The 17491-nt window shown below is 52.4% G+C and overlaps 1 protein-coding gene across 1 annotated transcript in view; it reads right to left on the bottom strand.

Moving 5' to 3' along the window:
• The window catches only part of LOC107151357 (CLK4 associating serine/arginine rich protein), a 26296-nt gene that overhangs the window by 8260 nt on the left and 545 nt on the right, over window positions 1–17491 (bottom strand). Inside the window, 10 exon segments of the mRNA XM_015496716.2 lie at window positions 931–972; window positions 2463–2536; window positions 2619–2697; window positions 3724–3820; window positions 4703–4851; window positions 5908–5992; window positions 7974–8053; window positions 8259–8360; window positions 8932–9029; window positions 16634–16761. Of these exon segments, the coding sequence (XP_015352202.1) occupies window positions 931–972; window positions 2463–2536; window positions 2619–2697; window positions 3724–3820; window positions 4703–4851; window positions 5908–5992; window positions 7974–8053; window positions 8259–8360; window positions 8932–9029; window positions 16634–16732 (905 nt within the window). The 5' untranslated portion in view covers window positions 16733–16761.

Below are 17491 nucleotides of genomic sequence, written 5' to 3' on the forward strand. Positions count from 1 at the left end.
TTTTTTTTTTTTTTTTTTGTGGGAGATAGTGGGGGTTGAACCCAGGTGTGCTTAAGCACTGAGCCACATGGCTAAGGCTAGGGGCTAGGGTTGTGGCTCAGTGGTAAAGTGTTTGCCTCGCATGTGTGAGGCACTGGGTTCGATCCTCAGCACCACATAAAAATAAATAAAGATACTGCATGTTCATCTACAACTAAATAAATATTTTTTAAAAAAAATTGTTGAGGTTGGCTTTGAACTTGCAGTCCTCTTGCCTCAGCTTACTGAGCCACTGGGATTACAGGTGTGGGATGAACAGATCTTTGTATTTCTCCTGAAAGTTCTTCTCAATAAAGGTAGATGGGTGAAGAGCAAGGTCTAAAATAAGTGCAGCCTAATTCCATTGTAAAAAATACAGAGTGTGTGCAGCCCTGGTCGGTCTTTGATTTCACAGAAAGCCAAAAGCGCCTCGGCTCACTGAGCCTGCCTCAGTCCCTGAGGAAGACCCCATCCTTACTCCCACTCTGAATGCAACTGGACTTTACAGAGCTGCAGGAGACAAAGGAAGTGGGGTGAGACAGACCTGACCCCCAGGCCCTGCCCAGGCCACACCGTAGACAAGCACACAGGCTCAGCCACTGCTATTCCTATTGGGTATTTCTGAGAGTTGAGATTAAAGAGACACTTGATTTCTAAGTCACACCTTTCTGCCATGTTTGACTGTGTTTACCACAAAACTATTATGTTTAAATAAAAAATTTAAGGAAACTCAAATTAAAAAAAAAAGGGAAAACACAAAAATGTTACAGAGCCATGAACCCTCACAGAGTAAGCCATGCAGTTTGTGACTAGAGGTTGGCCTTCAAGGGGTTTCCTACTGGTCTGCCTCACCTCCGTGCCCTCCATCAGAGGGGGCTGAATGGTGGCCCTCCCTGGACGGTGGGAACTTACCGCTTATAGGGGTCGTAGGTGGGGCTGTCTCGGCGTGCATAGCTATGGAGAGAAGGGGGTAGGAGTGAGGGCAGGTGATCTAAACAGGCACAGTACCAGGCTTAGTCCCCAGTCTCAGTATACAGGGCCAGGGAGCTGGCATAGTGAGGGGGCTTCTCCCTAGGTTATGAGTCTGGCCCTGGTTCCTCCATCTATCCCCACATCAGATCTGAGTGCCAGGGCCCAACCCCCCAACAACATCTCAGATCCTCCCTGACTCCAAGCAATAGGGACCTCAGCAGCCCTGGCCCTGCTTTGTCTCCTGACCTGAGTCTAGAAGGGTCCCTCCTTCCCATCCCACATCCATAATTTCAACGAGGTCCTGACTTATTGATAAGAATGATAAGACTGAAACAGCTGAGTTTTAATTGCGGACTATATGCCAGGCACTGAGTGATGAATATAGATTATTTTGGTGGCTCCCCGTAACAACTCTGATCATTCACTTTTTGCAGCCGAGGAAACTCAGGCCCAAGAGATGAAGTCACCTGCCTCATGTCACAAGGCTCATAAATGAAGGGAGCTAGCATCCAAACCCAGGCCCATGACTCTAAGCCTGTGCTTTACCCATGACACTGACATGTGCCCCTGTGCTGATGACGGTGATGGTGAGAATCAATTCCATTCTTTTTTTTTGGTACCGAGGATTGAACTCAGGGCCACTTAACCACTGAGCCACATCCCAGCCCCTTTTTGTACTTTTATGAGCGATAGGGTCTCACTGAATTTCTTAGGGCCTTGCTAAGTTGCTGAGGCTGGCTTTGAACTCAAAATCCTCCTGCCTCAGCCTCCTGAGCCACTGGGATTACAGGTGTACGCCACTATGTCCAGCTCAGCACCATCCTTTGATGAACATTTTCCACACTAAACCCTGAGCCACAACATGTCATTCACCTCTTGCAGCCACACTCAAACACTGGCTTCAACAGATGTGTGGCAAGAGGCATGGGTCTGCCTGGGGCTCCTAGGCCTACCACATAGACCCCCATGCCCAACTGCTCTACTCAAAACTGCCCCAAGACCTCCATGTGGATACTGGCCCAATCCTCTCTCCTGGAAAGTAATAGCCACCATTTTCCAAAGGAGAACGCAGGCTTAGAGAAGGGAGTTGCTTATCCAACTATTGACTGAGGAGGTGGCTAGGCTCCAGAACTGAGCAGGATCTAGAGTCCTGCCCTTGTCTCCTAGCTCAGGCCTCAATTATACCAGCCATCCCTAGCAGCAGCCTGATGTCAACTCTCAACTGGCTCCTGGGGAATATGGCAAGAGCCCCAAGTCCAGCCAGGTGAGGGGAGCAGATGAACAAGTGTCCACATGCCCCTCAAAGTCATTCCTGCCACTAAACCTTCACCTCAGGCCTTTCAATGCCCCCCAGGAATAGATCCAAGTCTGTCTCCAGAGAGCCTTCCTGGACCTGCCCTGCCCCCTCCTCCCTGCAGCCTCCAAGACTAATGCTGGTGGGATGTTGTGAGAGGCGAGGGGAGACGCCCTACCTGGGTGGGCTGATCTTGCGACCCCTCAGCCGCTTTTCCCGGAACTCTCTCCGCTGGCGCCGGGAACGACGGCCCTGGGCAGGGGCATGCCAGACTGGTGAGGAGTGTGCACTCCTTGAGGCACACCCGTCCCCTTCACCCTGGCCCTGACCTCACCGAGTACATGGCTTTCTCCTCCTCAAGGGCCTTGGCATGTTTGATGGCCTCTGCCTCCTCCTTATCTTTCCGAAGCATCCTGCAGAGGGGAATGAGAATTCCCATGGAGGGCACAGGTCATAGGGGAGCTGGCCCTCGCAAAGGCTTCAGTGAAAGCGAGGGCCCATGCCCTCCGGTGGTGCCTACTCTCCCATCAATATAACTTACTGAGCACCTCCTATGTGCCCAGTGCTGGCTTAGGCACCAAGATTCCCCTCTGTGGGCTGGCACACTAGGGAAGAAGGGACAGTGACCATGGGAATACAGACCATAGTCCCTATGATGGCACCAAGCTTGACAGGAAACATGGATCACAGGAGGGGACAGGAAGGGACAGGATCCAGACAGGGGTGGCTACACACTGCAGTGGAGAGACTGGGAAGCCTCACAGAGAACATGACATCTGAGAGGAACCTGGGAAGCAGGCTGTGCAGATGCCAGGCAGGGTGAAGAGCAGAGTAAATGGCAGATGGACGGGCCCATGGTCAGATGGCCTCAGGCCTCTGCGAAGTAAGAGGCCACAGAGACGGGGCAGAAGCGATAGACAGAGTGGAAGGACCTGGGGTAAGGGAGGGGACAGAGGACCAGACAGGTAAGGCCTTGTGGCAGAGGCGAGGATGCTGGCTGCTCCTGAGTGGGGTGGGAGTCACAGAGGGCTCTGGACAGAGGTGCTGTGTTTAGACCTGGGTTTACTCAATTTGCAGTTCACTGCTCCATTCCTCAGGATGAAAGCAGAGCTCGGCCCAGGCATGGCCCAAGGACAGGCTCAGCAGCAATGGCTGAGGGACTGACCCAGTGAATGAAGCCACTCTACCAGGGGGTGCTGTACACCAGGCTACGAACCGGGGCAGCTTCAACAGGCAGATTTACCCTGGGGCACGGCAAAAAGGGTTACTGAGCATGCCAAGCTAAGTAATTCTGGGTGCAGACTCAGTTTCTGCAGAGTTGTGTCATAAGTACCCAACCCTTAGGCTCAGGAGCAAACAGTTGTTAGTACCTGGGATACGGACAGAGAGAAACCAGGCTGGGATCCAAACGGTAGGGTGGTGTCGGCAACAGGCCTCACCTGACAAAGTCCCCATCAGCCATGCCATAGGTTGTGGCCTGTTTGTTGAGATCTGCCACCTGCTCCTGGTTCAGTTCATCCACATCCACCTCCACGTCTGCACCAAGAGAAAGGCTGTCAGGAGCCAAGGCCAAGTGAGAGGACAGGAAGAAGGGGCAGTGCCCCGTGAAGAAGGATGGACAGGGAGCCACCAGCCTGCAGGAACTGGCAGGGAGGGGCTGGCTCAGCTCAGCTCCCCCAGGCTGGCCTGGGGATTGGCCAGAAGCCAACAAACACACAGTGGGCAGTGGGGGCTGGGGAAACAGAACTGGGAGGTAGCAGGTGGGTGGGTGGAGGATGGATGAGTGAGGTGCAGAGGAAGGAGAGCAGGGGGATGGACATGGTGGGGGAGACAGGGTGAGCAGGAGGCAGGGTGTGGGTAGAAGGTATTTAGGAGCTGGGTGGGTGACAAACACATGGAAGGAGGGAGGAAGGACTTAGATGTCTGGCTCTGCCCAAGAATAAACACACAGGCGGCCGGCAGGGTGCAGGCCAGGCTGAGAGGACTGGGACAGGCGGGCGGTCAGCTTGCTGTTATTAGGTGGGAGGGGAACCTGCCAGGGCCTGGAGCAGATGGGCCAACAGATGCTGGGGGATGAGGGGCGGCTCTGCCCAAGGATGAACGCTTGTTTTCCAGAGGAAAAAGGGAACAGGAAGGAAAGGCAGGGAGAAGCCCACCCCAGGGAAGACACTGGAACCTACACCTGGGTGGGGAGCACACCATAAGAACAGTGTCCTAGACACGGGAAGCCAGAGAAGCACAGAGGGGGCTGGGAGCAGAGGTATGGGTGACACAAGGATGAGCAGGAGGCGGGAGTGTCCTGGATCAGGGAGGGGACAAGAGGGCTCTTAAGCAGGGGTGTCCCAGAGAGGGTAAGGGACGAGACACAAAAACGATGCCCAGGGACTGTGGGTGGGGAGGGCAGAGAGGGGACCCCACCGATGTCGGGGATGACCTCATCTTCGTCCGAGTTGCTCTCCTCCTCGGCCGGGGACTCTTCCTCCTCGGGTTTCTCTGCTACCTTCTCTACCTCGGCCACGGTGCTGTCCTCATAGGTGTAACCAATGGAAGCCTTCTTTTCTGCCAGCCTGGGATGGGGGACCTTGTGAGCCAGGGCAATGCCCAGCAGAGAAAAGGGCCACGGAAGGCCACTGGCCTCTCAAGTTCCATAGCACCCTCTGGTCAGCCTAGGCTGCATGTCCCTTCCTACCCACCCCTCCAGGCTGGGTCTCCAGCCTTGCCCACATTGGGTCATTATTACCAGGGGATAGGATTGTCTCCCTGACTAGACCAAGAGTCGGTGAGGATAGGGCCCAGGGCACAGCAGGGGCCTTGTGAGGGCCCATGGTTGAATTCATCTAGTCAGTGTTCCCTGCCACCATTCAGTGCCAGCCTTATCCTGAAAGGGTCACGGGTGAGGTCAGAGACTTCTGGAAGCACCCAGTGCGGCCCCATGAAAACTCTTTTATGGAAAAAGCAGCAGTGCTCAGGAACCAGGGGAACCTCAGGGGCAGGAGGGAAGGAACAGCTGAGGGCAGCACCTCCATGGAGCCAGGCTTTCAACTACCGTGAAGGGACAAAGCAGGAGCCACCCTGGAGGGGGACAGAGCCTCTGGCAGGGCCAAGCAAATGTGTAGGCGGAGGGCAAGGAGGACAACAGGACTGCCCACGGCTGTTGTGGAGAGATGCCCACCCCGGAAGCTGTGTCAGCTATGGCCTCTGTCCTCCAGGCCAGTCCTTGAGGGACACCACTCTGAGACCAGCTCTCCAGAGTGCCATCAGCTACTGCTGACAACGGCAGGCAGCAGGAAAGCGCACTGTTGAACCTGATTTCCTGCACCCCTCACAGCTCCTGTTCACAGAGGAGCACATCAGACTCCGAGGGGACACCCTCTCTTGTACTTGACCCCCAGGGCTGCCCCCCACCCTACTGAAGCAGCAAGAAAGAAAGCCTCTGGCAAACCCTGTCCCTTAGCCACTGCTTCCTCTTCTACACCTTGACTGAGCACGAGCACCTACTGTGTGCCGAGTGTTGTCCTCGACTTTGGTGAGACTGTGATGCAGAAGATGGAAGAGGCTGAGCCTGGTGGGGCTCGAAGCCCTCCTTGCTCCCCCAACCCTGCAGCACCCCAACCCTGACTCACTTCTTCTTCTCGTCCTCACTGGGTCTCTGGAGACCTCCGTACAACTCGTCAATGTAAATCTGGTACAGGCACTGCTCCTCTGAGACTGCAGCAAGTAAGATACAGGGTATCAGGCGGGGTGGAGGATGCTGGGGAGTCCAGGGGGCCGCTAGAATGCAGTGGGGTGCAGGAGGGCAGGGGCAACCCAAGTGCAGCCAAGGGCAGAGTCACCTCCAGATAATCACACCCCTCTGGTGGGACACAGCAACAATACAGCCCTGGTTATACCACTAACTTGCTGTGCAACTATGGTTAAGTGATCTAACACCACTGTGCCTCAATTTACTTTTCCGTAAGGCAGAGCGAGCACTTGGGACCTGGACACTGCTCCCATTATTACAGTTATGAAGGCCTCTGGCTGGACCTTGCTCTCCTGAGTGCTAGAAGTTACTTGGACCCCAACAGACCCACAGACCACTCCACTGGGTAGTGCCTCCCCATGGTTCAGCTTAAATGTGGTTTGGAATGATCCAGGCACTCCTTCGCCCCCCAACACCCTCCTCCTCCGGGAGCTCCACAACATACCAGCCTTTCCTATCCCCCTGCCCCAGACTCACTGTGGGAGCCTGGGTGAGTACTTCCTTCCCTCCGCAGGCTTTGGCTATTCTATCTGGGGAGCAGCACGGCCCTGCTGTGCTCTAGCACACCTTCCCACTCCTGTCCCCTCTACACGGCCCAGGAGAGGGCCCTGCTGACCTGCCTCCTTTGAGCGCCATGGCCTGCCCTGCCCCAGCCACATGGGCTGTCTCCTCCAGTGCCCACCCCAAGCCTCTGTGCCCAGCCTGGAGCCCTGCAAGGCCCCTCACCTCCCTGGGAAGCACCTTCTATCCCTCACTGACCATGCCAGTCAAACCCTGTCCTACCTTTCCTCAGAGAACAGTGTGCCATCTGCTATAACATCACCTTAGTCTGTCCTTACCACCACTTCTGTGCCTATGCTGCTGCTCCCTCTCCCCTATTAGGCTCCTGACCCCAGAACGACACCAGCCAGTCCCAGGTGCCCTCACTGTTCTGGAATTAAATGAGTGAATGCAGAGACAGAGCTAAGGAAATCACACCTCCAAGAACCCACATGACCTCGGGTGATGGTAAAAATGACAGTAACAGTGACAGATTCCCCTGATTCCGAGGCCTCAGTGACTTCTAGCACTTTGGCAACTTCTGAACACCCCAGAAACAAACAAGGGAGCAGAGCCCCGTGTGGAGCCTGGTGTGTGGGCCTAGAGCTGGGCCTGACCCGCCAGCCCTCCAGGTAAGGGACTGGTGTGGACAAACCAAGCAGAGGGCTCAGGGAGACCAAGAGGGGAACCTCCGGTACTTGGTGGGATATGGGCGGGGAGCTCTCCATTGGGAAGCAGCGGTGGTCAACAACGCAGGGAGAACCCCAGCTCCTCTGACACCACTCAGCCTCAACATCCTGTTGTAAAGTGGAATGCCACCCCGACCCGACCCTGCTGGTGACTGTGCAGGGATAACAGATAATAGGGACAAAAAAACACAAGTCTGCTGGGTGCCACGTCCCCAGGCAGCCCAGAAGAAGAAGCAGCCGCCTCCCCAAGCCTCTGCTTTTACACAGTAAAAGGGTAACAGTGGTAAGGCTGGCTTTGGAGAATTCTGGATGTCTACGGACACCTGGCAAACTGCCGAATGCTGTCTGATAAGTCATTTAAAACAAGGCAAAATTTCCTGTTCTGTCCTGACAATCTCACGGATGCAAGCAAGGAAAAATACACATGTGCTTGCTATTTTTCCCATTTCTTCTTTTAAAGAAAAAAAAAAAAAAAGAGTATAGAATCGGAGCATAAGGAATGTGGAGGTGACTTTGGCAGGTATGTCTGATTCAGCTAACATCCTCTGGGCCAATCGAGAGACAAAGGCCTGGAGACAGAGCAAGCCTCTGACAGAGCTATGACCAGAACAGCAGGTCATTTAGTAGAAAGTACCTGGATGCTTTTCTTCCCAAACTTGTTTAGGTCTTCCAGTCTCCAGGGACCCCCCACTCCCCACTCCCTGCCCAAATCACTCACTGCCAGCAAAGTCGTTCTGCACCAGGCCTCGGTAGCGCTCGTAGTTACATTTCCGCTCGTCTGACTCCTGTTCCGGGGAGCTTTGGGGAGGTCAAGATCTTGAGATCAGAGGGAGGGATGGATCCCACTCCAAGCCAGCAGGAAGAGGGACGAAGCACCCAGGCTCAGGGAGGGGAGAGTGCTCCTCCCCACCTGCACGCTTCCTTCCTAGGAAGGTGACAGGCAGGCTGGGGCAAGGACACGTGCTGCTGGTTCCTCAGGCAACCCCTTGGGGAGGCAGCTTACATGGTGGTGAGCAGTGGGGGGGTGTAGTCGGGGATGTGGTCCAGGTGGGCACGGACATCAAAGCGGTCAATCATGTTGTTGGTGTCCCCCTGCCAGGGCATCCTGAAGAGGGGAGGATGAGAGCAGGGAAGCAAAGAGCTCAGGGGCCACTGGACACAAGCACTTGCTCCCTGCCACCTGGTGCTTGAAAGCCTGGCCTGCTGCCCCTGATACCCATAGCGTGGCCTTTACCCTCACTCCCAGCTCTTAGTCCCTGATGCTGCAAAGCACTCTGAAACTACAGTCAGGCTCCTGGAACCTTGAAGAAACCACCATCTGCCCAGGGGGGAGAATGGGGCTCCATTTCTCAGGACCAAGCAACAGCAGAGAACATAAGCCAGGTACTAAGGGCTACTTGAGGAGCCTGTCACCCTGCACCCCACCCTGGCAACCTACCTTCTTTTTGCTTCCTCTGAGCCTCCGGCCTGGTCCCACCCATCCCCTTCTAAGTCCAGCTAGGGCCACCATCCCAACCCCACATGCTCCCTCACCGTCACCTTCACTCTCCTGCCTGAGTTCCCAAAGGCCTGTCTATATCCCAGAATCTCTGCCGCTGACTCCACACCACCTCCTAGTTCCTTCTGATGCCCAGTCCCCAGTCCCAGACATACTCCTGCCCCCACGGCAGCCTCACATGTTAACCGGGCTCTCTGCGGCCAGGGCCACTGCAGAATCCAGATGCACCTTGCAGGCTCGGCCATGCACCTGCAGGAACTGGGCTGGGTCCTTCTTCTGCATGGGGTAGACAGAACAGAGGTCACCACCCAGTGAACTTCAGGTCCCATCCCTATAATCAAGTTGAGGGGTGACCTGGCCTCTAATGTCAAATGGGCCACACCTCAGAGGCAAACCAACCTGCAGAGCGGCAACAGCTTAACTAACGGGGCCACCTAACCCTAGAACAGGGCACCAGTTCCTTCCTAGACAGTGGTGAGGGATCTGAACTCTGGACCAATCTTCTGCACAGACAGTACTGACATGCCCCTGCCTAGAATATTACACACCCCCAGCCCCAGCAACTCTTCATCTCCCAACAGAACCAGGTGTGAGCACTTCAGCCTGGGCCAGAGTAACAAGACTGGGAAACAGAAGAAGATGACCAACATCCTTAATTACCAGGGAAATACCAATCAAAATCACAAGGTAGTACTTCACACACTAGGAAAGCTGAAATGAAAAGGACAAAAACAAGTACTGACACAAATGTGGAGAAATTCAATTCCTCAAAAGGGTAAGCGGGGTTGGGGCACAGCTTGGTGGAGAAACACTTGCCTAGCATGTGTGAGGCCCTGCATTCAACCCAGGACCACAAAAACAAAAAAGAAAAAGAAAGTTAAATAAAGAATTACCATATGACCCAGCAATTCTGCTTCTAGATACATACCCAAAAGAAGAGAAAACAGGTACTCCAATATTTGTACTCTGATGTTCACATCAGCATTATTCATAAAAGGAAGAAGGTGAAGGCAATCTAAAATGTCCATCAATGAATGAAAAACAAATGGGGTGTGTCCACACAGTACAAGAGCACTCGGCCACCTGAACAGAGACACTGACGCCCTTGAGAGCACTGGGCTAAGGGAAAAAGCCCATCACAAAAGGCCACACACCCCAGGACTGCACTTACATGACACGTCCAGAACAGGCAAACCAGAGACAGAGGAGACGCGTAGCTGCCTAGAGCTGGCAGTGAGGAGCAAGGGGACAGGCTGCTGTGGGGCAGGCTTGCCCTCTGGGGTGAAGGAACTTTGCTAAGCGCTGACGGTACTGCTGGTTGCACAACGCACACCAGAAGGCACCGAGACAGTTGCACGCTTGACACCAGGGACCCGTGTGGTACAGGACTTCCTCAACAGAACACCACGACAAGGGAGAATGTCCCAAGTCCATGGCCCTCCAGTCTGAGCCCTGGTCCAAGGTCACAAGTCCAAGTCATCACAAAAAGGAAAGGAAAGGGAGAAGTCTAGCAGCAGCAGCAGCCACCACTCACTGCTAAGTTTCTTCAAGGCTGCAGCCCATGCCAGCCTCCTGGCATGCCTGCACTCCCCCTCACCAGCCTCGGCTGCTCCCTTGCTTACTCTGGGTCTCCCTCGAGAGTCTTCCTAACACCCTGTCTACACCGCTTCTCCAGCCCCCCTTATTTACTCTACCCCCTCAACCTGCATTCTCCTCGCGCATCTGCCCCCAACCGCCTCCCACACCAGCACAGGTACCAGCACCGGCTCCTGGGAGGCAGGGATCTGTTTGTTCACTGCTTTGTCCCCAGGGCCAGGCCCACAGGACACTCAGGAGCACAGAATAAGGAAGGGAGAGCTAATCCTCACCAAGAGAGGAGACCACGCCGCTCAGCTCAAGAACAAGCACCTGCCCCAAGTTTCCAAGGCTTCCTCTCCTTATGGTTCCCCTCTCAGCAAACAGCAGGAACATCCTGCGACTGCAGAGCTGAGGGCATCTGAGGACTACAGCTGACGGCGGCTAGGCTGGCTCTGCACTCACTCTGCACCAGGCACCATGTCAGCTCCCAATTCCACACCAAAAGAGACTGAGGCGGGACACGCTCAAGACCAGCTGGGGCAGCACTGCTGGACTCCAACCCTCACCCTGTGCATCACCTGCTCCTGTAATTCCTCAGGTCAGGCCGCGAGCACATCCAGCTCCCTCCGGCCCGGCAGGCCTAAGACCCAAAGCTCAATGCGCTCTTGGGGCTGCTCCAGGCCAATGGCCCAGTTCCCACAGCCAAGACTCAAGGACACCATATGGAATCTGGCAAGTGAGGAAAAAAACCCTGACGAGATCAGTATCACAAAAGTAAAAAACACTGATTTCTGGGAATAAAATCCCAGAGTCTGGGGCCTGGCTCTGCTGGCAAATTCTGGAAGTCAATGAACCATATTAAAAGACAGGCACTGAGCTGAGCACCATTTTACATTTCCTCAGTCAACCAGGGAGAAATACCAGATGAGGAAAGTGGGGCTCAGAGCAGAGACCCACATGCCTAGGCCACAGAACCAATAAGAACTTGGTTTTGAACCCAGATGGGCATGACTCCAACATTGACTCCTTAATTTTCACTTTTTTTCTCAAATTTTAAAGTAACTTTGTTATTGTAAAAAGCACATAATTAAAGCACAAAAATCTAGCCCCCTTTTTTTCTTTTTTCTATTGCCAGGGTCGGAACACGGGCTACACATATGCTAAGCAATGTCTACCACTGAGCTACATCCTCAACCCTTTCTATTTTTGATTTTGAGACAGGATCTCACTCTGTCGCCCAGGCTGGTCTTGAATTCCTGAGCTCAAGCAATCCTCCTGCTTCAGACTCCTGGGTAGCTGGAACTACAGGTGTGTGCTATCATGGCTGGCTTAAATTTTTATTTTTATTTTATTTTTTTGTGGTGTTAGGGATGGAACCCAGGGCCTTGTCCATGTTCTGAATACAACCGAGCCCTTAAACATTTAAGTGTACAGTATGATGGTATTAACTAGATGCACTTACGTGCTAACTATGCAAACCTCTAAATCTTTCTCATCCTGCAAAACTAAAACTCTGTACCCTCTGAACTCCCCTTTCCCCACCTCTAGCCATCATTCTTTTTTCTGTTTCTAAGTGTCTGACTGTTTTAGTTACCTCTGTGAATGGAATCCTGCAGTACTGTCTTTTTGTGACTAGATCATTTTGCTTAGCACTTAGCATAATGTCCACAAGGTAGCAAATGGAAAGGATTAATTTTATAAACACGAATAACATTCCATTGTAAGTACATACATAAAAATGTCTTTATCCAATCATCCACCAACAGACAGTTAGGTTGCGTTTACCTCTTGGCTGTTGTAAATAATGCTATAACATTATTTACAATAGCACTCGGCCATGTGAGCTACTGGTGCACAAACGTCTCTTCATGACCCAAAATCCAAGCTGGGGCTCAGCTCAGTGGTAGAATACACACCAAGCATGCATGAGGCATCTTCAGTATCAAAAAAAAGGTCTGGGTAGATGTAGCTCAGTGGTAGAGCACCCATGGTTCAATCCCCAGTACCAAAAAGGGAAAAAAAAAAAAAATCTAAACCCTTCATTTTTTAGCAGGTGCTTCAGGGATCAACCAGGGTCTCATGCACAGTAGACAAGCACATTACCACTGAATTACCCTGCCAACTTGCCAAAATCTACTTTCTTTTTGCTCAGTTCGAGAACAAGCACCTGCCCCAAGTTTCCAAAACATCTCCTTGTTTTTGTGGTCCTGGGGATTGAACCCAGAGGCACTTAACCACTGAGCCATATCCCCAGCCTTTTTTATTTTTACTTTAAGACAAGGTTTTATTAAGATGCTGAGACTGGCTTTGAATTTTCGATCCTCCTGCCTCAGCCTCCTGAGTTACTGGGATTACAGGCATGTACCACTGCACCCATCCCAAAATCTACTCTGAATCATTAAGACCACCCTGCTTCTAGGATCAGGTGGGGTCAGAGGAGTTCATTCATTCACTTGCTAACTCAACTTTTTTGTCAGGCACCAATATGTAGCAGGCCCTATGCTAGGGCACAGCAATGACTGAGATGACCTTGGCCCTGCCCTCCTGGTTCACAGTGCTGTGTGGGACACAGACCTGTCCCACACAGAAATGACCTAGCATGTGCAGTGCAGCCTAGGGGAATGCTGACCCAGCCTGGGGAGCCAGCCTGGACCTTCCTACAGCAGGCCATCTGTTTATCTCCCATTTTCATGTCAACAGAGGACTTTGTTTCTTTAATCAAACCACTGACTAAAGAGCAATGACAGAACCAGAGTCAGGTACAAACTGAAACAGGGAGAGAGGAGGCACCAAGGACAAATCAGGAAGAGAGAAAGCAGCTGTGTCCAGACGCACTCCTTCAGCCCATCAGCCACCCTCAGTTTCTTCACAGATGCCCTTCAGCCTCTTCTCTCAGCCCGAGAAGATGGGGGGCCTGCGTAAGCAGCCCATCCCCTCCTCAAAGCAGCCACCAGCCACTGGCCAGCCCTCTCCCACAGCCTGGCAGCACACTTCTGAATGCAGATCACATTCCTATGCGGGGACACTGGCTGCTTGTACAGGCCTGTACCACAAAGCACCCCACAAACACTTGTTTCAGAGTTCTCCCAGTCTAGCAGTGGGGGATGCCACCACCACTGTCCTGAGGGGAATCAAGCTGGGAGGCACCTTGCTAAGAAGGAAGCCCAGAATCCCAGGCCTCCTGAGTTTTCTTTCCTCTCTGCCACCCCTTGGCCTGGATCAAAATTCCAGCTCTATGCTACCACTCTACCACAATTACTGTCACTGACAGTAAGAGGTAATATTTACTGGACAGTGATTCCTCTAGGCAGGCTCACACTCAGAGGTCTACATGGCCAACACTAAGAAATCTGCAAGAGAGCTGTGTGCCACCATGCCTGGTTTTATTTTCTTCTTTTTCTGGGCAGTACTGAGGACAAGGGTGCTCTACCACTCCAGCCCTTTATGGTTTGTTTGGGTTTTTTAGTGGTAGACGGACACAATGCCTTGACTTTATTTACTTTTAAGTGGTGCTGAGGATTGAACCAGGTGAGTGTTCTACCAGTGAGCCACAACCCCCGCCCAACCCTTCATGTTTTTGACACAGGGTCTCATTAAGTTGCCCAGGTTGCCCTTGAATTTGTGATCCTCAGCCTGTTGCTAGGATTATAGGCATGAGCCATCACACTTAGCTCAAGGGAGCTGTTCTTGTCTTCCATTAACTGACGATAATCCCCAATCCCCTGCTTTGGTAATAACAGAACTCCATACCTGGTCAAGACCACCCAGAACAAAGTCTACACCTCTTAGCTTCCCTGGAGTTGTAGGTGACCATGGGACTACTTTCCAGACAATGGGATATGGGCAAAGGATCATGGGAAAATATCTAGGAACTTTCTTAACTAACATGAGCAACTCAACTTTGTCCCTTTTCTCTCCCTTCTTCCTCTCTGCTGGATGGGATGAAGACACGATGACTAGAACCCGAGCAGCTCTCTCAGACAGGAAAGAGAATCTGTATGCAGCAGAACCACAAACAAGTAGCTTAGATCCCAAACAGAAATGGCTCCTCTGTTCATCACCTTTGCATCATTGCTGCCTACCTCTCAGGCCTACTGGAAGAACTAGGAAGGATGTACCAAAGCAGTGGGCAGGGAGCCTGGCACACCATACCACCATAATAAATGGTAGCTATTACTGCCTGAATGCAAATGGCTTCTGACCCACTGCTGGGGCCTCAATTATGACCAACACAGATCCATGCCCTGCCATCAGTCACATTCAAGTTATTCTGGTACCACTAGAGATGGTCTTTCTCACCACCCAGTGGATCCTTCCTGGGTGACATAGCAAGCAAGGAGCTCTTGAAGCTTCCTGCTCTCTGCAGAGTGGGATAAGAGCAACCTGCATTGATCTCTGAATATCTGTGAGATTCAAAAACATCCACACAGATAGGGGCAGTGGCACACACCTGTAATCCCAGCAATTCAGGTGGCTAAGGCAGGAGGATCACAAGCTTTAGGCCAGCCTGGGCAACTTAGCAAGACCTTGTCTCAAAATAAAAATAAAAAGGGCAGAAATGTAAGCTCAGTGATAAGAGTACTGCTGGGTTCAATACCCAGTACAAAAAAAAAAAAAAAAAATCCACACATCTAAAACCCTCCCTGGTGCCAAAGAAGGGGCAATTAAGTGGCAACTACTATTGTTAATACTGTTTTCTTTGTCTTTTCTTTCAAACCACATTTGCTAGGTCCAAACTTGGGATGTAAATGTGATCCAAAAATACCTAGTTCCAATCTCAAAAAGTTGGGGGTGTGTATATGTATACATTCATAAATATGCTTTATATTATATATACATTTCAAATGTGTTACATTCCACAAAGGAGGACAGTGGACTATGATGGCATTTATAGGGGACATCTAACTCAGTTTGGGGATCAAGATAAGACTTCCCTGAAGAATGAGATCTAATAATGAACAGAAGTTAACCAGGATGGGAAGAGGTCATGCAAAGGTCCTGTGGTCAGAACCCTTGGGCAAATGGCAGAATGGCAAGGAGGCCACGATGGCTTAAGAAAAGTAATGAGGCAGAATGCAGTGGCATGACTATAGAGGTTGGAGCAAAAGCCAGCCCATGGTGGGCAGGGGTGTAACTAAGTGGTACAGTGTTTGATTAGCATACACAAGGCCCAGGGCTCCATCCCCAGCACTGGTGGGGAGTGGGGGGGGGTGTCACACTAAAGGCTGTGGTGAGGAGCTTGAACACTAGGGAGCCAAGAAAGATTTCTGAGCAAGGGACAAAGTTAGCTTTGTGCTTTAGAGAGATCTTCCTGAGGGGGTGCACACCTGTGATCCAGGCAACACAGGAAACTGAGGCAGGAGGCCTCAGCAACTTAGTGAAAGCCTGTCTCAAAAATAAAAAGGACTGAGGATATAGCTCAGCAATAAAGCACCCCTCAGTTCAAGCCCACTGCCAAACAAAAAAACAAAACAAACAAATAAACAAAAACACCTCTCTGGCCCTCTAAAGATGGTGGAAGAGAGAGAACCAGAAGCTAGGAGAACAAGAGGAGGCCGCACAGTGACATAGAGTGTCTATGCAAAATCATCTAACAGAATTGAACCTGGTAAACCGGCCCATTTCAAGCTGGGGACCCAAGGACAAGGAGGAGTTAAACAGTGAGGGGAGGAATTACAGGCCAAGGCCCTGTGGTGGCAGAAGTGGAAAAAGGCCAATGGCACTGTCCAAGAAGAAGCGGAGAGGCCAGTAGAGGACAGACCACAAGGGCTTTGTAGGTCAAGACATGGAGTTTGTTTTTTTTCTCCAAAAGCAACTGAAGCATCAAACAGGAGAGGGAAGTGGTCAGATGTCACTTGGTGAATACTGATGGCATGGCTACTCTGTGCCAAACCAAACCTCAAGAGTGGTGAACACTCTAGAGTCCCAGGAACACAGCAATACGCAACACAGACGACATTCGACGTGGAAGAGGCAGTCTTGTGTCTGCACTGCTCAGTGTTACAAAATCCTCCCTTCTTCCTGCCAATGCCACATCTGCACTCAGAGGCTGCCCCAAACTGTATGCTATCACACATACATCCTCAGGCCCTCCCTGTTGATCCTACTCAAGAAACAATGAGGGGGGCTGGGGCTGGGGCTGAGTGGTAGAGCACATGTCTAGCATATGTGAGGCATTGGGTTCGGGTCTCAGCATCACATATAATAAAATAAAGGTCCATGAACAACCAAATTTTACCTGGATGACCAGGGCTCCACCCACCAGAGAATCTCCCACCCCAGACAAAAGGTGGGACACTCACAATCTTTTCATAGTATTCCCGCCTCCGTTCTGCCCTCTTCTTGTAGTCAACCATCATGCCTCGAAGCTTCCGCTCATGCTTCCGAGCCTCGTGCCACATTGTGGTGAGGCCAAGCCTGAGGCCTCAACCTAGGGGACGAGGGGATGAGGAGTGTCAGATGGGCAGAACCAGTCAACTAACAAGTGGTGCCATGTCTCAGCTTAGGGGGAAGAGAATTGAGGCCGGGATCTGAGGGCCTGATGCTCAAGTGTATCCCTGACAGCTCGGACCCAGGAGCTTGAGCATTCTGACAGCGCCTTAGGTGACCGGCGAGAGCACCTCAGGGAAGGAGTGTCCTAGATTCCATGAGCAGAGTGGGGATGAAAGGTTGTGGAACGGAATGTCTGAGGCAGAACCCCGAGCAGCTAGGGCTGACGCCCAAGGGAAGAGCTGAAGGGCTCTGAGCTGAAAGGGCTGAGAGGGGCCACCCGTGGGGCTGGGTGCAGGGACGGTCTTGCAAGTGATATGGACGAAAGCAGGTGGAGGAAGGGCGAAATTTCACCGGAACACTGGCGTGGCGGGCAGGCGGGGGTCGAGGACAGGTGAAGGGCGTGGATGGACGATGCTGCTGGGGGGGGGGAACGTGGGGTCTGCTCAGAGAGAGTAGGGCTGAGGGGTAAAGAAGGGCTGTGTGGAGGGAGCGGAATCCAGGTAAAATGCCTGGAAGGAGGTGGCTGCCGGGAGAGGGTGGGCTGAGTCGGGGTCAGTGTGTGTGGACAGGGGCGGAGCCCACGAGTAGCGACTGAGATTGTGGCCCGGGTCAGGCCCGAGTCGGACGACGCGAATCGGGCCCCCGTCCGGCCAGGGGCGCGGCCTGAC

The sequence above is a fragment of the Marmota marmota genome, unplaced genomic scaffold (assembly GCF_001458135.2).
Source record: "Marmota marmota marmota unplaced genomic scaffold, marMar, whole genome shotgun sequence".
NCBI classification, from domain to species: Eukaryota; Metazoa; Chordata; class Mammalia; order Rodentia; family Sciuridae; genus Marmota; species Marmota marmota.